We start from the raw sequence: 27086 nt of genomic DNA, 5'->3' as shown, positions 1-27086 counted from the left end.
CCTCTGACCTGCTTTTGTAGCTACAGTATTTATGTGGCTGGTCCAGTTACGTTTCTGGTCAATGGTGACCCCCAGGATGTTGATGTTGGGGGATTTGTTGATGGTAATGCCATTGAATGTCACGGGGCGGTGGTTAAATGCTCTCTTGTTGGAGATAGTCATTGCCTGGCACTTGTGTGGCGCACATGTTACTTGCCACTTATCAGCCCAAGCCTGAATGTCATCCAGGTCTTGCTGCGTGCGGGCATGGACTGCTTAAAAAAGCATATGGAATCCTTGGCTTTATTAATAGAGGCATAGAGTACAAAAGTAAGGAAGTTATGCTAAATCTTTATAAAACACTGGGAGCTGGTGTATTGTGTTCAACTCTGGGCACCGCACTTTAAGAAGGATGTCAAGGCCTTAGAGAGGGTGTAGAAGAGATTTATTAGAATGGTACCAGGGCTGAGGGACCTCAGTTACATGGAGAGACTAGAGTAGCTGGGGTTGTTCTCCTTAGAGCAGAGAAGTTTAAGGGGAGATTTAATAGAGGCGTGCAAAGTAATGAAGGGTTTTGATAGAGTAAATAAGGAGAAACTGTTTCCAGTGGCAGAAGGGCCGGTAACCAGAGGACACAGGTTTAAGGTGATTGGCAAAAGAACCAGAGGCGACATGAGGAATGTTTTCTTACACAGCAAGCTGTTATGATCTGGAACACACTGCCTGAAGCTGATTCAATGGTAACTTTTAAAAGGGGATTGGATATATACTTGAAGGGAAAAAAGTGACAGGTCTATGGTGAAAGAGCAGGGGCAGTGGGACCAATTGGATTGCTCTTTCAAAGAGCCGGCACAGGTGCAATGGGCTGAATGGCCTTCTTCTGTGCTGTATCATTCTATGATGATATTTTAAACTGAAAACTGTTCCTCAATCAGATCTGGACAGACCTCCTTGCAAAATAGGTAAAAGTCAACGGAAGTTGTTGGGCTTGCTTCAGTGCATGTGATATTGTTAAAACTATGGCTGCCTGCTGATTGTTTTCCATGAGCGGAGGATGACAACTCAGCCAGATTCATAGAATCACAGAATGGTTACAGCACAGAAGAAGGCCATTCGGCCCGTCGAGCCTGTGCCGGCTCTCTACAAGAGCACTTCAGCTAGTCCCACTCCCCTGCCCTTTCCCCGTAGCCCTGCAAATGTTTTCCCTTCAGGTACTTATCCAATTCCCTTTTGAAAGCCACAATTGAATCTGGCACCATCACCCTCTCAGGCAGTGCATTCCAGATCCTAACCACTCGCTGTGTAAAAAAGTTTTCCCTCATGTCGCCTTTGGCTCTTTTGCCAATCACCTTAAATCTGTGTCCTCTGGTTCTCGACCCTTCTGCCAATGGGAACAGTTTCTCTCTATCTACTCTGACTAGACCCATCATGATTTTGAAAATGATTCAGTCCACATAAGCACGCTTTTCAGCAGGGGTCAGGAGCGCGAACCCAAAGTGACTTTTTTTAATGTTAAGACTGTGGCAATCTTCATGTAGAACCAGAGCATATACAAGGAGATTAGCAAAATCTAAATACATTTAGGACAGATATTGGAATCACAGAAACCCCACAGTGCAGATAGAGGCCATTTCGGCCCATCAAGCCTGCACCGACACATATCCCACCCGATCCCCGTAACCCCTACACCAACACATATCCCAGTAACCCCACGTATTTAATCCCCCTAACACTAAGGGTCAATTTATCATAGCCAATCATCCTAACCCGCACATCTTTGGACTGTGGGAGGAAACCAGAGCACCCGGAGGAAACCCACGCAAACACGGGGAGAATGTGCAAACTCCACACAGTCACCCGAGGCCGGATTCGAACCCAGGCCCCTGGCGCTGTGAGGTAACAGTGCTAACCACTATGCCACCGTGCATCCATCAAACAAGGCAATGAAGGCAAAAACAATGGGGTTATTTAAAGTACAATTGGATACTATGATGGGAGAGTTGGTGCACTATAGGGATGGGCTGAATGGCCCTTGCTCATCACCTTATTTACAAAAGGACTGGTCTTAATGTCATTGCTTTTGGAGCATTGACCGCTGCTCAATACGTCAAAAAAAAAGCTCCCACAACGTCTTTGGAAGCTGTCCAATGCTTTCAATCAACCGCACAATCGGGGAAACATTTTATTGGGGATTCGTGAAACATGATGCAACTGTCTGTCGGAATTGAAAAAGAAAAACTCTCAAGACTCCCGATACTGTTACCACAATGGGACAGGAGGAGGCGTAAGGGTCCCGGGAAATTCCCCTATCAGATAGCATTGCACCCCCCCTCAGTAAACCCCCCTCTCACTCACATGCGCTATAACCGCTGCACTTAAATGTCTAACGAGTAACATAAAGTTCGGTTTGTTTCGTGAATTTCAAAGTCATAAAGTTTGAATAGTATCCTGACACCCCACAGCGAAAATATAAGACCCGGGAGAGCGTCACTGGAGCTATTGCAACCCATCTGATTTCTTGTAAAGGGTTGAACTTGAAGGAAATCCCACCCGCCTCCTCGCCTCATTGGCTCGGCAACCTGGACTTCTATAAGACGTTTGGTCAGTTTCAGCGTCAGTTACCGGAGGGACGCCAAGCAAAGCCACACCTTCCCCGAGAGTAAATAAACCCACCGTTCCAAGCCGAGATAAAACGGTGTTGCTGGCAAAGCATTTTTTGAACAGGCAATTAAAACGAGTCACGAAGGTAGGAGAGAAAACGACGCCAATATTGCATAGTTGGGAAATTGCCCTCAGTATCTGGCACAGAGCTGCTTGCGGAATCATGCAGGGGTGAGCAAACATTTTCAATGCAACTTCGAAATAAACTTTTTACAGACTTTTCAGATATGCTTGACTTGTTTTAAAATTAAAATTTTTGCTTTTAAATAATGTGAAGATGGACACTTCCTATTATCTAGACCTAGTTGTCGACTTTTGCTGTTATTTTGCTATCTTGAATTATATCGCCGATATTGATTGGGCTTAAAATGTTAACGATTGCAGGATCGGTATGGTCGATAAAAACAGCACCGGGATGCGCCGGCTCAAGCAGTGGTTAATCGACCAGATTGACAGCGACCAGTACCCGGGCTTGGTGTGGGATGATGAACAAAAAATCACCTTTCGGATTCCCTGGAAACACGCCGGAAAACAGGACTACAACCAGGAGGTGGACGCTTCGATCTTCAAAGTACGAGGATTTTGGAACAGTTTTTTGCGATAAAGCAAAGGCAGAGCCTGCTGCCCTCCCTTTTTAAAAAATGTATTGTACCTGCTTATAGTATTGGATCGCAGTACTTGGCTCCACTGTAGGGAAGGGTAATGTGTAAAGCATACTGGTTGGATCGGGGGGCAGATTAGAGGTGTGTTGCAGTGGTCCCAAGTTGTATGTGCGAGATTCGTCAAACTTCAAAGCCAAAGTTGAAACTCTTTTTATCTTTTTCTCTCTCTCTCTCTAAGCCGTCCCCAGGATAACGTTTTCGTTTGTGGAATATATCTACATATACTTTTTTAATCGCTTCATTTGCTTTGAGGCCGGGTTGTATCAGGGCACATTTGAGTTCACAGCCAAGCTGTTTTCAGATGTTTTTCGATGAATGAAAGATGGGCTGAGGTACAGAATTGTAGGGAAATAATTTGCATAATAAACTTTCAAAATGTAAATAGTAAGAGAATTTTTTTTCTGCAAGTTGAGAAATAACTAACCTTTACACATAATATTACATTACCGAGGGAGTATCTCACATTACTATTAATTAAATGTAATTTCTAAGTGGTACAGGAAATAATGGTAATTTTTGCTTGTACATCTGCTCTGTGCTGACCAACATATTCTGATGCAAGGTGTCTTATCATTTAAGTGGTTTATGTGGTTAAATTGTGAAAATATAGGAGATGCTTCAATTGCAGTTTAGGAATTTAGCTGCTGCAATGAAAGCTTTTTTTAAAAATGGTTAATATGAGTAAGAACCTGTATACATATATATTTAGCACTAGTGAAGCTCTATTAAGCCTTTAATGGAATAATCTCTGAAAATGTGCGTTTGGTTTGAGGTTTGAGCGAAGGAATTATTTGTACACGTCCAGCATGTTCCTAAATACAGTATCGTGTCTGAGGGACAGATCTGGCTTTAGATGTCTTATCTGCGTTCCTCAGACACCTCCCAACAGGACTGTGGCGGCGTTGGGAGATTTCTCCCAGCGATCAGTTCAAAAACCTCACTCCCTTCCAGTACAATGCTGAACATTATCAAATGGCAATGAGCCCAAAAGTATTAGTAGCTGAACAAAGGTCTTGGGACTAAAGTTCAAGTTGTAAATCTAGTTGCATTCAGGTAGTATCTCTGGGTCAAGGGCATCATAACCCTTTAACACTGAGCTTCTCTATGACTGGATTTTTTTTTTGCTCCTGTTAGTGTATTTACTTTTCAAATTTATTTAACTCATTGCAATTATCTGGTGAAAAAGTTTTAAAGTTGTGAAAAAATATCTATTTAAAAAAATGGATAGTATGCTGAGAGAATTTCTGTTATTTCTTGTACTGAAAGATTTAACTCCAAATGCTTGTGTAGCATCTGAGACATTTGAGATAACAAGTTCCCTTTGCCTCTGTGTGGTCAATTCTTCTGCTAGACTGCCATTTGGGACTATTGTAAAACTTAAGGGGAGCACTTGGACAGTTGATTTGTTTTTCAGCCCCGAAAACAATAAGGGCAATAACTTAAATGGTTGTAGTAACATGTCCTCCGAATGCAGGTGTGGATGAGAAGGCACCTTGTCATTTTATCCCCTAGTGTATAACACACCAGACTAAAACAGCTTAAAGCAAGCTTATATCTTTTCAGCTGTGTGCTGAAAAGCAAATCACACTGTGTGGAGTAGAAACCATTAGCTTCAGCAAAGACGTAGAGCACAGACGTGAAAGGTCACCACTTTAATAGCTTCAAGTGCATGAAAAGGTCATGCTGTACCAATGAGTTCATCTACTAAATCATGGTTTATTGTATTTATAGGCTTGGGCTGTCTTCAAAGGAAAATATAAAGAAGGTGAGAAGGCAGAGCCTGCCACATGGAAGACCAGACTTCGTTGTGCGCTCAACAAAAGTCCAGATTTTGAAGAAGTGACAGACCGTTCACAGCTCGACATCTCCGAACCATACAAGGTTTATCGGATCGTTCCTGAAGGACAGCAGAAATGTAAGTGTAAATCAGACAGCGGGTTGGGTACATTATATAAGATGCACTCTCACTGTATTCCGCAGTCTGATTCATTCATGTAGTCTTGTAAATTTGGATTAGAAGAAAAACCGTGACTGCTGGAGAACTGAAAGCATTCAGTGTCTGAAACAGAAAGCTAGATTAACATTTCACACAGGACCTAAAGCTCTGATGAACGGCTCCACCACAAAGTGTTACGTTTTCTTTCTCTTTCAGATACTGACTGACCTCCTGTGCATTTCTAGCGCTTTGTGTTTTCCTTTATCCTAGTTGACACTTTTATTTTAAGGTTTGGCTACTACAACATGGCGTGGGGGAGAAGTAAAAATAAAGTTGTTTAGAAGTCATTCTTATCCAAGATTATACAATATTTATAGGAGAGATATATAAATGGAGTTAACTTGATGCCTTCCCTGAATAAAAGATAATTGACATCTATCAAGCCCTATCTCTCCACTAGGGGATAAAGCTGTATATAAATCTTTTTAGCTCTACTGTAGCAGTCTGGGTATGACAAGTGAAAATAATTTGCTGCTGTTTTCATTTAGGTTGATCTTATTTTCAGTATGTTCATCGTATGAATATTTAACACGCTCGTCTAAAATTTCTCTTTGTTATTTTATTGGAGGCGTAACAGTGGAGAGAGGATTTAGGTATGAGTGCATTATGCGATCATACGATAACCTTATATAGCAAGGCATTGCTTGCAGCAAGTGTGCAGTTATTTAGGAAATCATAGTAAAATAGTAATGATTTCAGGAGGAGACTATTGGTCCATCCCGCCTCCCCATTCACCTTTCCACAAGATCAAGCTGATAAAATGATTTCAGCTGATTTGAAGGAAATGTTTAACTTTTGGTTCATGAAGTTCTGTTCTTTTGAATAATTGGAAAAAAAAAACCACAATAAATAATTTTGGATTAACTGCTCTTGCATAAAGGTATATGCAATAAAAATATCTTAATAAAATAAAAACAAATTAAGATGTGGTTACAAATTTAGGTACAATGTGTGGTCTTCCCCTTATACTGTTTTTTGTTGTTACGGGGTGGGCGGGGATAATTGGAGCCTCTTTGGGATCTCATTGGCTCCAAGGTGACAGAGCTGAGTCGATTCTCTGTAGCAGACTCCGTAATCTGATACCTGAACCAAGGAGGTCTGCGGTAATCCAGGGCACTGTTGACGATTGATCAGCCAGTCACTGATGGGACCTGGAAGGTACAGCTGTCACTGGGGGCTGGGATTCTTTCCACTTGGGTCCAGGTAACTTTGCAAGCCAACTACTGTACTTTGGCATCTATCAAGCCCTTTCTATCCACTAGGGGATAAAGCTGTATATAAATCTTGATAAAAGGCGTGGACAGATATGCAGAAAGAGATGATGCTTATTCCATTAAACTCGTCCTAAAAGCCCTTGGATAGGAAATAAGAAAATATTTTCATTAAGAAGTCCTTTTTGGTACTATTACTGCTGTTACCACTTCGAATCAATACTTCCATTGATTTAACATATTCTTACCACAGTGACTGAATCCTATGCCCTATTCATTCCCTCAACTAAATGGATTTTAAAAATTCTGAAACAGGTAAATTTGGCAACCAGTCCAATGAACAAGGTGATATCACTGATATGGATTGCAGCCCACCTGGCTCAGAGGAACTTATGAAGGAGGTAAGTGACTGCATTACTTTTACCCTTTTCTTCTATTTTAAGGCTTCAGTCAGATTGAAAGGCACTCGCTGAACTGGATAATGTGACTTAGTTCCTTGGCTGTTGGTCTGATTAAAATGCAATCCAAATGTATACAGTAATGTGAACAGTTCAACTGCTCCCTTTTTATTAGATCATTCTGTGTGTTGTTAAGAAAGAACTTTCACTTGTGTAGGCCCTTAGGATGTCCCAAGTCACTTCACTCTTCAATGAATAACTTCTTGAACCGCAGTCAGTATTGCTATGTGGGTAAATTTTGGAAGCCAATTTGCACCTAGTGAGGTTGCGTAAACAGCAAATGAGATGAATGATCAGTTAGGTTTGGTAGTGCTGATTGAGGGAAGAATGTTGGCCAACATACTGGGAGACCTCACTGTTCTTCAAAAGGGACTTGCCTGAACCACCAGAACAGGCAGATGATTTAATATTGTATCCGAAGGATGGATACGCTCTAAACTCGTACACCGGTATTGAACGGTTTTTTTCTGGCATAAGAAAAATGTTGTATGGTGGACGACGACAATAACAGAGATCTTTTATATAAAACATTTTAGTTTTCTGATCAAAAGGGTTTTATTCCTGTCCAATTTTCTCTCCTCGCCCCTTGAAGGTACTGACACATGCTAGGGTCCAATTCCCCAAACTATAGCTAATCTGCGGTTCCTCGTCCAAGTGGTCATTATTAGGCAGATTATTATTTGACTGGCAATAGATTGGGAGAAGGGGAAGTGCAAAGAGACCTGGGTGTTCTTGTGCACCAGTCGCTGAAGGTAAGCATGCAGGTGCAGCAGGCGGTTAAGAAGGCAAATGATATGTTGGTCTTCGTAGCAAGAGGGTTCGAGTACAGGAACAAGGATGTCTTGCTACAGTTGTACAGGGCCTTGGTGAGACCGCACCTTTGAGTATTGTGTGCAGTTTTGGTCGCCTTATCTGAGGAAGGACGTTCTTGCCATGGAAGGAGTGCAGCGAAGATTCACCAGACTGATACCTGGGATGGCAGGAATGACGTATGAGGAGAGATTGTGTCGATTGGGCTTCTACTCACTGGAGTTTAGAAGATTGCGAGGGGATCTCTTTGAAACCTATAAAATTCTGTCAGGCCTGGACAGACTAGATGCAGGAAGGATGTTTCTGATGGCCAGGGAGTCCAGAACCAGGGGTCATAGTCTAAGGATAAGGGGTAAGCCATTTAGGACTGAAATGAGGAGGAATTTCTCCACCCAGAGAGTGGTGAACCTGTGGAATTCTCTGCCACAGAGGGCGGTGGAGGCCAGTTCATTAAATATATTCAAGAAGGAGTTGGATATATTTCTTAAGGCTAAAGGGATCAAGGGATATGGGGAGAAGGCAGGGATAGGGTACTGAATTTGGATGATCAGCCATGATCTCATTGAATGGCGGAGCAGGCTCGAAGGGCCGAATGGCCTACTCCTGCTCCTATTTTCTATGTTTCTATTCCTCGTGTGATGATCGTGGGAGAGCATCACGACCAAGTCCGATCCCGTCCCTACCCTGACGACTTTCAACAAGAGTCACGGGACCAGGAAATCTGGCAGATTTTTTTTTTTCCTCCTCCTAGACCAGGAGCAATTGTGGCATCCCTACTGAAATCCCAGCTGCGAATAGCTAACCAGTACAGATCTGGAATCCAACCTGGGGCCATCCTAATTTTTCTGGCTTTGTTCAGTCTAGAACCATCAGCAATGAGCCACTGGGGCAACCCCGGTAAGACTTGTATATAAATAATGAAACCAATTAAAACTGAGTTAATTCTTGCGCTGCATCATTATGTAGAGCGATGGGAGTTTGCATTATGTGCAGCAACCAAGATTTGAAACACTGAAACTCATAGTAAATATAGACCATTCACAAGGCCCTTTGATAGTGCCTCTTGTTTCTGCTGAACTGTGTGAAGTCAGAGTTCCCACCATCATATTCACTGTGGCAGCAAATTTTAAGGGCACTGTTGTGAAAAAGCACTTGGAAAATTGTTTGTAGAAGGACAATAGTCGTGGCACCATGTGGGAATGACTTGACCATGGATTTCAACACTGAGAAAAAGATTTGCCAGAACTCTTCCCCTTTAACATGGCTGCTGCCACCCCTCCCACGTCCTGCTTCTATCCCTCGCTAACCATCAAACGGTTTTAATTAGACTTTTTTTTCCTAATCCCCGTTTTTGGTTTGGTTCAAATAAGGAACGAAGACAAAACTCCTCATGTGCCATCATGAAACTTGTGTGTTTCTGTTCTTTAATCTTTCCCTTTCTTGTGCCCCTCACTTGAGCTATGCCAAAGTGTAGATCCCATTGAAACCAGCTGAAGGGCAGCTAGGACAGAGGTGAAGGAGGCTGGCTGGCCAGCGATGACTATTATTTTGACAAAAACCAGCATGTGATTTTCCTCCTTGCTGGTGATGTGGCATTTAAATAGCGGTTGGTGAAGTGGCATTTAAATATAAATAAGGCATCGTCACCAAAAGGAGAGAGAAACTCCAAACAGCAAGAGCCTTTTCCCACTGTCACTCTATAATGTAAATAGGGAAGAAGGCTATAGTCTCAAAATTGCTAGGTCAGTGTCCTTGATTTGTGGTGCACTTGATTTTTCTGGCTGTCACATGCACGATCAGTTTTCTGATCGGCATGTTCATTCGAGCAGGACTATGCACTGGGAGTGGAGTCCCAATTCTGGACCTTAAGTCTAAGTTGCAAACATTTTATCAATTGTTGCTCGCAGTGTATATTATGATGTCAAGCTCAGATTATTTACACACCGTGCAGTGTAAGATTAATGTTTTAAAATCAGATTTGTTCATTTTTAATTTCAGACTGAGGTTTTCTGATTTATATTGTAAAAATATATTATACATAATAAAATGTTAAGGGAGTTTTGGATTGGGATTCCAAATGTATGTGTCAGCTTGGCTCAGATGGTAGCAGTCTCATTTAAGGGTTCCGGGTCCATTCAGGGATTTGAGTATATAATCTCGGCTGACACTGAGGGAGTGCACCATTGTTAGAATTGACGTCCTTTGGATGTGATGTTCAACTGAGGTCCTTTCTACCTGTTCAGATGGACACTAAAGATTCCATGACGATATTCGAAGAAGAGCATGGAGTTCTTCAATTAGTAATGTCCTGTCCAACATTATTCCCTCAACCACCACCACCAAAAAAGTGGATTGCAGGAAACTTTCTGGTATCCGGCACTGACGGGGCCGAGTTGGTGCTGTCCCATCAAAACTGCCGTATAAACCAGCGCTAATGTTAAAACATACGGAGCTTTTCAGCTCCTTGTGAATCAACAAACCCTGTTGCTTAGCAACAGCTTCAAAACAGTCGGCCGCAGCTTAAAAGCGTCTCTGTAGCTAAGCAACAGCTTCAGCTAGACCTTGCAGAGCCTGACTGGGGGAAAAAAAAAGCAACGAGAAGTAAAAAAACTTATAGGAAACTGCTCCTGAATTTTGCCGGTAGATAGAGCTTTCCGGACTTTTAACCTCCGGTTAAACGAAAGTTTCCTGTACCTGGTTACTCATCTCACAAAATGGCTGCTGTACTTGCCCATAAAGTAGTTAATTGTATCTGAAGCATTTCAAGCTGTGATAAGTAACTTTATAAGCGCAAGTCATTATTTTTCCTTTTTTCGAGTCAACCTCCCATGGCATTACACATGGAGTTAAAACCAAGTGCAGTCTTCAGGTGAAGCAGGGTTAGAGGGCAGGGGATAAATAAAAGAAAGATTTGCATTCATGTAGCACCTTTCACGACCATCGGACGTCCCAAAGCGCTTTACAGCCAATGAAGTACTTTTTGCAGTGCAGTCGCTGTTGTAATGTAGGAAACGCGGCAGCCAATTTGCGCACAGCAAGCTCCCACAAACAGTAATGTGATAATAACCGGATAATCTGTTTTTGTGATGTTGCTTGAGTGATTAAATATTGGCTAGGACACCGGGGAGAACTCCCCCGCTGCTCTTCTTCGAAATAGTGCCGTGGGATCTTTTACATCCACCTGAGAGAGCAGACGGTGCCTCGGTTTAACGTCTCATCCGAAAGACTAGATCAGAGTGTGTGGACGTAATACATTCTCCATTTCAAAGTCATACATTGTGTTCTTATTTTGATATAATACTTTGATTTGGTATCATTTATAGTTAAATATTAAAACTCAACATCAATTTGGGAATCAGGAGTAGAGTTGGTTGGAGCATAGTACAGGCTGTTGTGTGTACGGACCGATAAACTAGTAACCCATCAAGAAGTTTGGTATGATAATTATGTCTTTTTATATATTTTGCAGGTTACTGTGGATTATAATGGCATAATAAAGAGAAGTCATTCTCCACCACAGGAGCACTGTACAAGTCAACCACAGCAAGACTGGTGGGGACGACAAACCATTGAGGGTAAAACAAGACATTTCTTTTCCTTTTTATTATTGGACTAGCAAATTGTAATCAGATTTATTTTTTCTTGATTTTTGCTTTGCTTTTTTAAAAGGAATATCATAGGATATGGCCCATCAGTGGGATTCTGACCGACTGGTTAGTTGGTCAGAATCTAATTTCTATGGAATAAAATTGGGTGTAAGAAAAAAAAGTTCAAAAATCTTTTAACGGTCATCATAAAAGAGCAGGGAAATAACACGTACACCTCCAAGAAAAATCAACTACAAATCGTGGAGATTCTCTATGGAATCTTCCCCCCCCCCCCCCCGACCCCCTGGCCCCCGCATTTTAAACCAGTGATGGGAAATTCTATTTAATATCTGACAATAACTGGCTCTGAACCTTCCACTCATGGCTGCAGTAAACAATCCAGCAGATTCTAGACTAACATAGCAACCCAGAGCTGAGAACCCTGGGTGCAAGACCCAAGTGTAGGAGACCATCAGAGTTGGATGGAATTAGAAGGGAGAAGTCAAGAAGCAGTGGGTAGGAAATGGAAAGTTTTGGTATTAACAACCTGTGACCTTAAAATTACACTGTGGGATAATAGGTCATGAGTGCTTAGTGCCAGCTGTGGCTCAGTGGGTAGCACTCTCGTCTCTGAGTCAGGAGGTTGTGGGTTCAAGCCCCACTCCAGAGACTGGAGCGCAAATATCTAGGCTGACACTCCCAGTGCAGTGCTGAGGGAGTGCTGCACTGTCGGAGGTGCCGTCTTTCAGATGAGATGTTAAACCAAGGCCCTGTCTTCCCTCTCCATTGGACATAAAAGATCCCAAGGCACTATTTCGAAGAAGAGCAGGGGAGTTATCCCCGGTGTCCTGGCCAATATTTATCCCTCAATCAATATAACAAAAATAGATTATCTGGTCGTTATCATATTGCTATTTGTGGGAGCTTGCTGTGTGCAATTGGCTGCTGCATTTCCTACATTACAACAGTGACTTCACTTCAAAAGTACTTCATTGGCTGTAAAGCTCTTTGGGACGTCCAGTGGTCGTGAAAGGCGCTATATAAATGCAAGTCTGTCTTTCTTGGGGAGTTTGTTTAAAATTCCTTTCTCTGCTGTTGAAGAGGAGAAATTTTAAATATGTTAATACCTGCATTGAGATAACGCAGAGAGGGTTTGCAGATTCACTACCAGGCTCACCACTGCCTTCTCGAGGGCAATTAGAAACATAGAAACATAGAGATAGGAACAGGAGTAGGCCATTCGGCCCTTCGAGCCTGCTCCGCCATTCAATGAGATCATGGCTGATTAGGGATGGACAATAAATGCAGGCCTTGCTGGCGACGCCCACATCCTGTGAATGAAAAAAAAATGACCACCACAACAACGACGTGTATTTATATAGCGCCTTTAACATAGTAAAACGTCCCAAAGCGCTGCACAGGAGTATTTTAAGACAACAAATTTGGCACCGATCCACACAAGGATAAATTAGGGCAGGTGACCAAAAGCTTGGTCAAAGAGGTAGGTTTTAAGGAGCGCCTTAAAGGAGGGGAGAGAGAGGGGCGGAGAGGTTTAGGGAGGGAATTCCAGAGCTTGGGGCCTTGGCAGCTGAAGGCACGGCCGCCAAACACGCTAATGTTACACACTGTAATCCCACAGCGTAATTTCAGGGCCTGTAGATTGTATGAGATAAAGAAGAATGAGGAAAGTCGGAATGATACTCTGGTCTCATTTTGTTTACGTGATACTTATGGATGAGGAAGGCCGTTCAGCCCAATTTAGCTAATTCACCCAGAAGGTACCTGCAAACCCCCATCACCGCAGCCAACCGTTCCTTAAAAGATTCCGGGTTTTTTGCCTCTAATGCTTTACCCAGCAGTACATTGCATGTTGTATAATATAAAAGCCGCGAGATTGTAGTGATTTATATGGAGTATTTAGCTCAGAGTGTAAAACGGGTGATCGCGAGTCAGCAGTCCGTTTTACATCCCTCCTGATTTTTATTGCCAAGGGAAGTCAATGGAAATAAAAATCGGCTGCCGACTCGTTATCACCCGTCTTACATTACTGCACAAAGTAAAAATCTACCCCACTGTGTTTTATTCCGTTTTTTTGTTGTATATCTCAATATAAAATCTTTTGGATTGTTCGATGTTGCCTTACTGAGAACTCCCAACGCGACTAAAACAGATTAACTGGGCATTTATCTCATTGCTGTTTGTGGGACCTTGGCTGTGTGCAAATTGGCTCCTGTATGTGCCAAATAATAAGCGTGATTATACTTCAAATGTTATTAATAGGCTTTGCAGCATTTGGGACAACCTGCAGACATGAAAGGTGCTGTATAAATGCAAGTTCTTTCTATCTGTGTTCCTTCAGCCCGCATCAAAGTTAGTGTCCATAACCTTTTCATTTCCTTGGTTACAGATTCTTCAATGCTGTATTATGCCAATAACTGTGGAGCCATGCAACCCAATTCAGGTACCAAAAGCACGACCATTACTGTTCATACCTTTTGTCTTCGATTATTTATGCTTCGATTATTGATGTAGAGAGAAAACGGGGAATTACAGACCGGTAAGCCTGACATTGGTAGTGGGGAAAATGCTAGAGTCCATTATGAAAGATGTAATAGCAGAGCACTTGGAAAACAATGACAGGATCGGACAAAGTCAACATGGATTTACAAAAGGTAAATCGTGCTTGACTAATCTACTGGAATTTTTTGAGGATGTAACTGGTAAAATAGATAAGGGCGAACCAGTGGATGTGGAATATTTGGACTTTCAGAAGGCTTTCGATAAGGTCCACATAAGAGATTAGCGTGTAAAGATAAGGCACGTGGGATTGGGGGCAAGGTATTGACTTGGATAGAGAACTGGTTGGCAGATAAAAAGCAAAGAGTTGGAATAAACGGGTCTTTTTCCGAGTGGCAGGCAGTGACTAGTGGGGTGCCGCAGGGATCGGTCCTTGGACCCCAGCTATTCACAATATATATTAATGATCTAGACAAGGGAACTAGATGTAATATCTCCAAATTTGCAGATGACGCAAAGCTGGGTGGACGTGTGTGCTGTGAGGAGGATGCCAAGAAACTACAAGATGATTTGGACAGGTTGGGTTATTGGGCAGAAGCATGGCAGATGCAATATAATGTGGATATATGTGAGGTTATCCATTTTGGTGTCAAAAACAGGAAGGCAGATTATTATCTGAATGGCAATAGATTGGGAGAAGGGGAAGTGCAACGAGACCTGGGTGTCCTTGTGCACCAGTCGCTGAAGGTAAGCATGCAGGTGCAGCAGGCGGTTAAGGCAAATGGTATGTTGGCCTTCCTAGCGAGAGGGTTTGAGTACAGGAACAAGGATATCTTGCTGCAGTTGTACAGGGCCTTGGTGAGACCACATCTTGAGTATTGTGTGCAGTTTTGGTCACCTTATCTGAGGAAGGATGTTCTTGCCATGGAAGGAGTTCAGCGAAGATTCACCAGGCTGATACCTGGGATGGCAGGAATGACGTATGAGGAGAGATTGGGTCGATTGGGCTTGTACTCGCTGGAGTTTAGAAGAATGAGAGGGGATCTCATTGAAACTTATAAAATTCTGGCAGGACTGGACAGACTGGATGCAGGAAGGATGTTCCCGATGGCCGGGGAATCCAGAACCAGGGGTCACAGTCTAAGGATAAGGGGTAGGCCATTTAGGACAGAAATGATGAGGAATTTCTTCACCCAGAGAGTGGTGAACCTGTGGAATTCTCTACCACAGAAGGCAGTAGAGGCCAATTCATTAAATATATTCAAGAAGGAGTTGGGTATATTTCTTAAGGCTAAAGGGATCAAGGGATATGGGGAGAAAGCAGGGACAGGGTACTGAATTTGGATGATCAGCCATGATCTCATTAAATGGCGCAGGCTCGAGGGGCCGAATGGCCTACTCCTGCTCCTATCTTCTATGTTTCAATGTTTCTATATTATTATTATGCACTAGTATTCCACAACAGGGGTTAATCAAATCTGCTTTGTTGTCCTCCGAACTCATGTATTTTGAATCTATAATCGCCCTTTTTGAAAATGTCTTCTTGCTCTAGGGTTCTGCCAGATGATTGTCACGTTTTACTACGGAGGCCTTCCAATGTCCCGTGTTCCCATACGGCGGTCCGATGGCTGTAGAATCACCGTACGTCACGCTCCCATCACCAATGAGGCGGTGTTTGGGCCGGAAAGCATGGAGCAGGTTCTGTTCCCACCCACCAACAAGATTCTAAACCCTCGGCAACAACAAGTCACAAATAAACTCTTGACTCACCTTGAGCGTGGGGTGCTGCTACTGAGCAACAACGAGGGCATCTACATCAAAAGGCTCTGCCAAGGCAGGGTTTTCTGGAGCGGCCCCTGTGCGCCTTTTGCCGACAGGCCGAACAAGCTGGAGAGAGATGCGATAGTGAAGCTTTTTGACACAAAGCAGTATTTGCAAGGTTTGTATTACACCTGTTGTTGCAACAACAACCAGTTGCATTTATATAGCACCTTTTTAACGTAGTAAAACAGGCGCTTCACAGGAGCGTTTTCAAACAAAATTTGACACCGAGCCACGTGAGATATTAGGACAGGCGACCAAACGCTTGGCCAAAGTGGTCTGTTTTTTAAGAAGTGTCTCAAAGGAGGTGAGAGAGGTTTAGGGAGGAAATTCCAGCAATTAGGGCTTCGGCAGCTGAAGGCACGGCTGCCAATGGTGGAACGATTAAAATCGGGGTTGCACAAGAGGCCAGTATTGGACGAGCGCAGAAATCTTGGGGGGTTGTAGAGCTGGGGGACATTACAGAGATAGGGAGGGGCGAGGCCATCCAGGGATTTTAAAACAAGGATGAGAATTTTAAAATTGAGGCGTGTCCAGACCGGAAGCCAATGTAGGTCAGCGAGCACAGGGGATGATGGGTGAATGGCTCCTCATCATTGGGGAGTGATTAGCTATGGGGCAGGTATTGGGAGATAACTTTTACTCTGGCCAGACACTGTTCTTGCCACCGAGATAACGTATTTGCAAGTGCATCGTCCTGATTAGACTGTCTTCAGGGATCGCACAAAAAGCTAATTATGTGTGAGAGCTGTTGTCTTTTTTTTCCTCCTACCCCCTTCTCTTAAAGGGACTGATCTGTGCTGGGGCATGGTGCCATAGGCTGCCCACTGGTACCTTGACCAAGTGCCCGTTCTGCAGGTACGAGCCGAGAGAGTAAGCATTGGTGGCAATGCTCTCGTTAAGCTGTGCAGCCGCTGTCTCGAGGTCCCACGCAGGCTGGCTCACCGGCTTTTAAATGGAAAAACCGCGCATGCACGGAAATTTGAATGGGCCGTGCAGCCTGTTAAAGGGGCTGTGCACCCCAAAAAAAAATTAGAGGGAACATTGATTGACGGGCTATTTGACAGTGGATGTCTTCACCGCTAGAGCCAATCATGTTCTCAGCCAACATTCACACCCACACATCTTCCAGCGCAGTGGGAGACATTAACAACATGGGGTATAAATTTTGATTATCCAAGTTCACGCTTCTCACTTTTTGTATGCCATTCCTGTGTGCACTGTTTCTCGGCATGGGCTAACCTGCTTTTAAAAGGGTTAAGCTCACGTAAAAATAGCGCACAGGACTGTCGTAGGAGATCGTTAAGCATTTGTATGTGAATTTCGTGATTGGAATTTCTCCCTTTTGTGTTATACCCTGGAGTCGGTGGGAGACCTGTGTTCTCAAGATAGGGACGCTGCAATAGCAACCGATGAATGTTTCAGATAAATGGGTCAACGCCTTTACTTAAATTCTCTGCTATTTTAACAAAGGTATGCTGCTACTGCACAGTGGGTTCACCCCAAAGGTATTTTATTTAGTTTCTCGATTAGAGAGGGAACCATCGATGTTGGATCTGAGGGAGTCGATGAGTCGGAGTGATATAATGAAGGTGCTACTGCGTTCTCGGATGGTAATTGTTCAGTTCTTGTGACGCATGCATTGTTTGCCACATTTATAGTCTGTACCAGTTACAGTACGCGCTCATTAAAATGAACGGGAATAAGAGATCCTTAGCTGATCAGAGCTGTCATTCGAACAATGTTCTTTCTGATTGGGAGTTAATAGATTGGGGGTGAGGGTTAAAATCACTTCAGAAATAAAGCATGTGATGTGGGCATTTGGGTAGTTTTTATATTTTTTTTAAATGGCCTAGATTTTCCACTCGGTTGTTACGTCAGAGTGGGAGTTCTGCCCCCCCACGAGGATGTACCACTGACTTGGTCGAATTTCCGGGGTCAGGGTAATTCGGATCATTTTGGAGGGCTGCCTGCCCCTCCTTCTGGGAGCCTGCCGGGAGTGATTACCTGACCATGGTAAAGGATAGCAAACTGAGGAAAAACCTTGACAATGTACAGACTTAGTGAACATAGCCTGGCGATCGAAAAAGGTAGACACAGGGAGACCCGACTACCAAGAGAGGACAGGATATGCTCTCACTGCAGTCAGGGAGTGGTGGAGACAGAGATGCACTTCCTCACAGCTTGTAGAAAATATCAGGGCATAAGGGAGAATTTCTACCCAAAATTCACAAATATGCCCGGAATTCAGAAATTTGAATGACGACCAAAAACTCCCATACCTACTAGGGGAAGAGAGAAATTGTGTAACACTAGCGGCACACTATGTTACAGCTTGCCATAAACAGAGGGACAACCACTAAATATAAGAAAAGAGTATATATAAATTATATGAAAGTATATTTATACACTCAGGGATATATCTGTTTATACACTGTATGGATAGATCTGTATTTTTGTGTACAAACATGAATGTTTTTCGATGCTTTGGCAACATAAGATGTAACTTGTCATGCCAATAAAGCGATTTGAATTGAATTGAATTGAGTGGCTGTGACAGGCCTGGGCACCTGTCACCTGTAACTGGGTGCAAAAGGCAAAAAAAAATTTCGCTCTTTTTTTTGTTGAAAAACCGCCTTGGCCTCCGCAGTCGATTTGTCCTGCGGTTGGTCGTGTAGACTGTTTGACCTTTTTAAAAATTTAAATGGACCCTTCTGCCACCCGTAGCAGTGCTGGATGCCAAGAGGACACAGCCTGCTCTTTGTACTCCGTGTTGCTAAGGCACAAATGGTGCGGAATTCCATCCTGTGATGTACTCCTGCCATTTGTGTGTAATTATAATATGCCGACTCCTCTTTGGAAAAGGGTACATATACACAATGCCACTTCTGCTGGAAGTGGCAGGGGCAAGTGGGGAGATGGCACAGCAACTCTTTCTGCCTCATTCTGCTGCTGTAACTCCAGTCTAGGCTCGTATTTGTAAAAAACTATATCCTGAATCTTTTATGTCAGACAATAACTTGTATTTTTCTACCCCCACTATCAGAAATTAATTGTTTCACCTTTTTGTGAACAGGCTGCTCGCTTGACCTGCGGACTTGACTCATTCTGACATGTTGCCCGTCATTTAAGAGAAGGGGGAAAATAGGCATCCGCCATCTGTATATTGTACAGATTTGGAGTTGGGAGATGCATTTAAAGGCACTCCTCACCTTTTGCTGGGCATGCAGGTGCATGAACAGCACTGACCTTAAACCCCTGTGTGGGACACCATATATCTAGGGTGTCCATGCCTTGCAATTCATTATATGCAGATTCCCCTGAGGATGAAATCTCACTTTCAGAAGCATCAATAAACATTAGTATGGCCGAGAGAAAGGGGCCTTGCAGATGAATCTTTTAACTGATTGGGGAAAAAAAGTGCCAATAAAATAATTGAAAACAAATATTGGTAGTTTTGGGCACCCAGTATAGCAAGGATATAAAAGCAATGGAAAAACTGCAGTGTAGATTCGCCAAGATAACCGGTTATGGCTATGAAGAAAGTCTCAAAAAAAATTAGGGCTCTTTCAGTCGAGCCGAGAAGCTCGAAAGGTGAACTCATAGAGATCTTCAGGATTACTAAAGAGAATGGGATTGGGCACATGGAGAAAAACACTGGCAAAGTTTTAATGGACTGAATGGCGTGTTTCTGTGATTGTGTATTTAGGAAGAATTTCATTATTGGTTATTTCAAGTACCATTATTTCTTTGCATACTGCTCTCTAGCACCAAGTGCAGTGTTGATTTGTTTATTATTAGCTGAAAAGTGCCATATATATATATATATATATATATATATATATATATATAAAATGTTCTCCCCTTTCTCGAGGTGTCTCCAGTCTATGCACCTGGGCACAGAGGGTGAACAGCTAGTCTCTGCCAGTGTTGCTCTTGAGGCTGCCATGAGAATGGCCTTGGATGACTCGCTGTCTGATGGGTTTTTTTCTCCCCTTCCTCTGGAAGTGCCTGGCCACACTTTGCCTTTCCCAAGGCCAAGATTGGGAAGTTTCTATGTGAGGAATTAGCCGGGAGGAGATAAATAATGTCCTAGTATTTCATGGGCACAGAGTGTTGGGTTACCATGGTGCTGCCCAACTGGATCAGTGATAACTGGATGAAGATATGCATTTCAGGCCTAGCTGGTCCAGCAGGAGTGTATTGGGTTCCCAAGGATTGTCACGATTGTGATCCAAATTGGAATTCAATTCCCCCTCGCTGACTAAATTAATTTCAGGAGCCAAATTCAGTGCTTAAAGCAAAAGAACTTCACAATCCATATTTTCTTTATCAATGGCCACCTATTGAGGTCCAGTCAACCTAAGCCTTAGTTGGGATAAGCCAAATGATTCACATCAAATAAAACGACCAGGATAATGACCAGTACAGAAGTCCATAGAAGACAAACCGTTAGCACTAGAAATGACTGATGTGCTATTCTATAAAGCCTTAAAATGTACCTGGACTAAGGGCAACTACTTTTGTCTGGGCAGTTGGACAAAAAGCTAAAGAATTGTTACATACATACATACATAGAAGATAGGAGCAGGAGTTGGCCATTCGGCCCCTCGAGCCTGTTCCGCCATTCAATGCGATCATGGCTGATCATCCAAATTCTGTACCCTGTCCCTGCTTTCTCCCCATATCCCTTTAGCCTTCAGAAATATATCCAACTCCTTCTTGAATATATTTAATGAATTGGCCTCCACTGCCTTCTGTGGTAGAGAATTCCACAGGTTCACCACTCTCTGGGTGAAGAAATTCCTCCTCATTTCTGTCCTAAATGGCTTACCCCTTATCCTTAGACTGTGACCTCTGGTTCTGGACTCCCCGACCATCGGGAACATCCTTCCTGCATCTAGTCTGTCTAGTCCTGTTAGAATTTTATAAGCTTCAATGAGATCCCCTCTCATCTAAACTCCAGAGAGTATAAGCCCAATCTTACCCGAGGAGGATTTCCTCGTTCGGGGATCTTAAGTGTACACTGGAATTGTGTGCATTTAGGAAGGATGGAAAATCCTTTCGTAAGTGAATGTAAATCCAACTGATTGCGCAAAAGAGTTGAAAAGCGATTGAGGCTTAAAGTTGAAGTATGGCAGTGACAATGGTGTATATGGTCTTAAAATATTCTACTTCTCTTACAGCTTTGCAACTTTACACAGAGAACCCCCAGTGTGGCTTCCCGGAAAACAAAGTGATTATATGCTTTGGAGAGGAGTTTCCTGACATGAAGCCAATCAACAAAAAATTAATTATAGTGGAGGTAAAGAAATTAATAGCACGGGGGGTGAGGGGCTGATGAGACTTCTGAGCCATGATCTTAAAACATGTTTAACAATGTATTTGGTTTTTGCAAAATAAAAATCATTTTTTCTCCCCCACCCCCCCCCCCCCCCTTTCATTTTACAGATTGAGCAGGTGAAAATAAACCAGATTTTGCAATCCATACTCCAGTCAAAGAATTACCAGAACAACATCCATCTTCAGAAGATTTCCAATGAAACAGCGGAGGACAAATTGTCTGGGATTCTTCACGAACTTTGTGTGAACAATTATAGCTACCCAAGACCTGCCTTCAGCGAAAACCAGCAAATAAGCTGAAAACAGTAGTTTAAAAAAAAAAAAAAATCTCCCTGCTTCAGTGACCTGAAGACTCTCCTGTGTAAGTTGGTCGCGTTTAACAGAAAAGTGCTCTTTGCTGGTCGTCCGTAGCGTTGCTAAGGGACTCCGAATCTCTAATCATTTTCGTTGGGTGAATGCCGCTTTGCACTGCAATTAATATTTTTTTTGTATAAATATTGCATTTTGTAAAATAATCATATATTTTATACAAGTTTATTGTTTACTGTGAAAGCCAATTTGTGATCCATAGGAGTTTATAGAAAACGGCACTGAACATATACGATACTGTTCATTACTGTCATGACACTTACTATGTAAGAAATATTTATTATATACAGAATAATGGATATCTAAGAGGGAGTTGCATAGATTTATTTTAATGGATTCAAAAAATTGCCATAAATCTAGTTTTATAAATTGCACCTGTGTATAAGTTGCCCCACCATTTTATTGTGACCATTTTGGTTTTATAAAAAAGCCCGAGAGGCTGTGTAAGCTGCATCCTTAAACCTGTAAGAAGGTGAAGCTTATATTTCAGGTTGTACACCTTGTAATATTCGGCAGTGGCTACTGACCTTAGTTATAATAGCTGAAATACAGCTTGAGTTGCGAACAAACTGGCAGATTTCCGTAGAGATATTTGACTTGAAAAGAAAGGCTTGCATTTATATAGCACCTTTCATGATATTCCGAAGTGCTTTATAGCCAATGAAGTACTTTTGAAGTGTAGTCACTGTTGTAATGTACGAAATGCAGCAGCCAATTGCACACAGCAAGCTCCCACAAACAGCAATGTTTTAATGACCAGATAATCTATTTTAGTGATTGTGGTTGAGGGATAAATATTAACCTGAACACTGGTGAAAACACCCTTGCTCTTCTTCGAAATAGTGCCATGGGTTCTTTTACTTCCAGCTGAGAGGGCAGACGGGACCTCGGTTTGACGTCTTATCTGAGAGACGGCACCGCAGACAGTGCAGCACTCCCTCAGCACTGGAGTGAGCTGTCGCTCTAGATTTTTGAGCTCAAGTCTCGAGTGGGACTGTGAACCCACAACCTTCTGATTTTAGAGGTGAGAGTGCTACCAACTGAGCCATGGCTGACAGCTGACTTATGAGGCCAACTACCGCTCTGACCACCTCTGCACAAAGCAGGTATCAAAACTGGTATCTTCCTTAGTATCGGACTGGTTGGTGTAATCACCCACTGAGCATATCCTATTTAACCAAACAGTATAAACTTGTCTGTTCTGTTTTACCTGCCAAAACCATCACTACGGACTTAATTTAATTTGCTAATGAGCCCGTGAAGGCTGCAGTAAAATAAGAAGGTACGTTAGCTGCTGAAATCAAGGAGCTAAAAAAATCTTTGGGCAAAGGAATTATTGGCAGTTCAGACAGTAGCTGTTAGGAACTCCACCCCTAATTCTGCATTGGAGTCTTTATCTTCCCGCCACGCCCCCCCACACAATTCATGTGCTGTTACTAGACCCCATTGTACATCACCTCACGGCAAACCTGTCATTTAAATTCTGTAAAGCCTTTTCCTCAGTCCCTAAACTGGCTGATGCTGGCTACTCTGAAACTCTATGGGATTAAAATATTATGGTAATTAACACGCTGACATTAATTGGATATCGGTTTCATCGCTGATGGGTATTGTTGATGCATTAAGTTAATTTTCACTCCGATTCAAAGAATTAAATTGAAGATGCCATGAAAATAACGGTGTATATTTTCTGACCAGTGCTGTCCCTGTATATGAACACTAAATGCACTTGGACTATATTCCTTTGTGCGTGTTTTTAACATGCGTGTTAATGCTTCTGCTTAAAAAGACGTACGCATTTAGTATGGACGGATTAAACACAGAATTTACAGCACAGAAACGGGCCGTTCAGTCCAACAGGTCTGTGCTGGTGTTTATGGTCCACACGAGCCTCCTCCCACCTTACTTCATCTCACCCTATCCACATATCCTTCTATTCCTTTCTCCCTCATATAATTATCTAGCTTCCCCTTAAATGCATCAATGTTAATTCACCTCAACCACTCCATGTGGTAGCGAGTTCCACATTCTCACCACTCTCGTGAGTGAAGACGTTTCTCTTGAATTCCTTATTGGATTTATTAGTGTTTATCTTATATTTATGGCCCTAAACAGTACAGGAATGGTGTCAGAAATTATACCCCAACCCTTAAACCGTCAGATAAAAGCGCCAAATAACCAGATCCCCAATTCGGTTAAGCTAATGGCCCTTAAAATCAAAAGTACAAACCACATTAACTTCTGGTGAAAAAGGATTAAAGAAAAGGTGTAGTCACGTATCTGTGGTTTGGCGAGTCATCAAACCTGGCAAACCAAAATCCAATTTAAATATTGCTGAAGGTTCACAGTAATGCTTGCACTAGTCTAAGGTTTCTTTGATAATCGGAACAATAATGATATATGAGACACATTTTGAGAATCATTGCTTGGAACATTGTAAAGGAGATAGAACATTGAACATTAGTTGCAATTGAAGAGACCAATATACAGCCACAAAGAGACTAGAGTTCTACGTGGCTTGTTTATAGTTACCCACTCTAGTTTTGTGTATGTACGTGGGAAAAGAGATGAGCAGTTTGTGTTCTTGTGTCCTGGCTCCCAATGCATGGTCTTTGCGTAGTTGGTGTTAAGTGGCCCGAGTCCAAGACTAGCAGCTTGGAACATCCATTGTTATTGGGTCTTCTGATCAACCAGGGACCAGTAAATGCACGGCTCTGGCAGCAACAGTGCACAAGATGCAGTTGTCATGACATTAGTACTTCGCCAGTGTGCAGTGGCTGAACTGTCATGGCCAGCCACAGTGTTGAATAGTGAGACCCCCACAGTACAGCCAGTTTACAGGAAGGATGGGTGCGCCATCCATAGCTAAATGCAGATTGAGCAGCTCAGTTAAACCAAGACCCATGCTGCAAAATCAAAGCAGCTACCATGTGATCGAATCACCCAATGTGTTCTCAGGTTATATGCATGGAGTGTTTTAAAACTACCTGTCGTTTTGTTGTTGAATATGCTGAAATGTGGCTTCAGTCCAACACTGACTAGCCAGGTCCAATGATTGTATTGCACTGGTATCATAAGGCTGCCACTCATCCTCCCTAAAAAGTACCTAGACTTCAGCAGTACTTACTCAGTAATAATGACTGTTGCATATTGACATCATGAAGGTGCAGCTTATCTGCCCTTCCCTCCCAAAAAGTACCTAGACTTCTTCATTGTTTATCATTAGGAATGACTGTAGTATACTGAAATGGTTATAATGCTGCTCCTCTCTCTAATTGCATCCACCTAAAGTTTTTCAGCACTGATTTCCCCCAGAAGGACTTCATATTTTACACTCGCTTCTTTAAGCTGCTCCTTTTTCTTTCTCCATCTCCAACATTTTCCAATCTCAAAACAAAAAATGTAGCCTCTGAATTGGACAAAGCGTGTAACAGGAGGCTCTCCCACCCACCCACCCCCCCAGTGGGTTAAGAAGTGAATGGTGACCCATTCAGGAAGTCCCAGGTTTGATCCGCAGTCTGTGCTGAGTTAATTGATCTCGGTGGCAATGTCAGCACTAAACTTGACCTTCTCACCCCTGATTTTAAGGGAAAATTGGCCAGGTCCATGGTCCTGATCATGATCCAGCGACCCCCTGCTGGAATTGCACGTGCATAGACACTGGGCGAGAGAGGGATCCAGCTTGGCTGTGATCCCCTCCCCAAGTCAAGTAGTCTGCTAACACTTCTCTGCCAACGTTCAAATGTGAATATCGCCCACTTACGCAAGTTACAAGGTACCTTTGCCAGGATCTAACAAGGAAAGGGAGGGGAGAAAACTAGCGCGAACGTAGAAACAAAAAAAATGTAGCAAAACTCCATTTTTCCATTTGTGTGTTTGTACAAAGCAATCCGCATTCAGCTTCTGCGGTAAATATTTAAACAATAATTATATGTGACCTTTAACTCCCTCCTAGCTATTGATTTTGTTTCATAATATGCACAAATGTGAATTTATTTTTACAAAAAAATTTCTTGGGCCTGATTTTGCAGAAATAATATTAAAATGATCCTGTACGTTGCAAAGTGCAAGTTTATGTGCCAATTGCACTCTGTGTTTGTCCGTCTCCAACAAGAGCACGTGTAAAATTTTATTTAAATAGAGCAGAGGAAACGTGTAACTACCTTGGCACCCATTTCCCAGGTGGAGGGCCCAGATTGTAAGTTGTCTGTACCTCCGATTATTTAAAGGGGGCTTGCAGATTGCTGTTCTCTTTGACCCTTGCCCTGATGGGGTAGAATTTGGTTGGTAAATGTGTTTTAAAATAAATTTTGTGCAGATCAACCTTTTTGTTGGTGTCAGGGAGTCTTCTGTGTTTATGTATTTAACATTTGTAACAGATCGTTCAGCAGACTGGGTGTGCGAATTGGCTCCAATTTCCTTATGTCTGCCCCTTCACCTTGTTGCTGTGATAAAATTGTCTACCAGTGGGTCGTAGGGCCAAATTTTCTTTTAACTGCTGCACCTTGGCTGGAAGTTGTTCTGAACAGACCCAAATTCGACTGGGCTTGATGTGGGAGGGATTGTGTGGGGAGGGGTAGAATTGGGCCCTGGCAACTCCCTGGCTTCAGAGAGCTTGCATACCATTGCAAACCAACAGCAAAGTATGCTTGTTTTAAACATTTGTGAATCAAATGCATCACAACCGACCACACGATTGATACTGGGATATGACAAGTTCTTTTTTTTCTATTTGTTGCAGTGAGATACGGAATTATTTACTACCTTTGTATATTATGAATTTCCAATGAGCGTAACAAAAATATATTTTTATTTTTTCCGTAAATAGAATGCTGTAAATAAAGATTGTCATTTTCAAACTATACCTCCATTCCTTGGGTTCTTTTACTTTGCGAATGATAAGGCTGCCTATAAATCACCAGCTTAAAGTAATTGCTATTTGATAGATGGTCATTCTCACACACATTTGATCGTTGCATTTTTTAAGTGTGCAGTTTTATTTGTGTACACACAATAGAGAACAAGAGATTACCAGAAGCCTTGACAAAGTAGATAGTCAAATTGTATCTCAAAGCATCTTTTCAATCAAATTCACAATGCGCATGTTTTAATAACAGACTGAGGGGAAAAAAATCAAAATGGCTGAACACATTTATGCCCATTTTTATGAAGGAAAGGCTATTGGCTGACGATACATTCATAACACTAATCCCCAGATTTACTGCCACGCTGAGTACTTACTGTTTATAGTACTGTACTTCTAGAGTTACTCTGCCCTTTGAACACTTATTATGCATAGTAAATAACAACAGAAAATGCTGGAAAAACTCAGGTCAGGCAACATCCGTGGAGAGAAATTTGAGTTGACGTTTCGGGTCGAACCCTTGTTCAAAACTGGAAAGAAAAGAAAATAGATCGAAGGCAGGGCTGCGATCGGACAAAAGAATTAAAAGAAACAAGCAGTAAAAGAGACAATAAAAGGTATTCGAAGCTAGACGAGATGGCAATAGGCTGAGATTAGGTGTGAAGTGTACTGGCAGGGCAAGAGATAGCTGCCAGGTGTGAGAGAAACAAAAGGAAAGGGGGGGGGGAAAGGAGTGGAAAAATTACAAGAAAAAATGTAATAGGGGCCGAGGTTATGATCTGAAATTGTTGAACTCGATATTGAGCGC

General features: G+C 42.5%; 1 protein-coding gene across 1 annotated transcript; it reads left to right on the top strand.

Moving 5' to 3' along the window:
• The first annotated feature begins 2521 nt into the window (after positions 1-2521).
• Positions 2522-26276, top strand: irf8 (interferon regulatory factor 8). The gene is made up of 9 exons (XM_085991801.1): positions 2522-2811; positions 3025-3211; positions 5034-5217; positions 6825-6910; positions 11247-11352; positions 13772-13825; positions 15434-15820; positions 20889-21007; positions 21154-26276. The coding sequence occupies exons 1-9, from the start codon at positions 2804-2806 to the stop codon at positions 21343-21345; spliced, it is 1323 nt and encodes a 440-aa protein (XP_085847927.1). The 5' UTR covers positions 2522-2803; the 3' UTR covers positions 21346-26276.
• Positions 26277-27086: the final 810 nt, after the last annotated feature.

This window comes from Somniosus microcephalus, chromosome 6 (genome assembly GCF_052327205.1).
Source record: "Somniosus microcephalus isolate GS21.2 chromosome 6, FLI_Smic_1.0, whole genome shotgun sequence".
NCBI lineage: Eukaryota > Metazoa > Chordata > Chondrichthyes > Squaliformes > Somniosidae > Somniosus > Somniosus microcephalus.
This window is presented reverse-complemented; position numbering and strand designations above follow the sequence as displayed.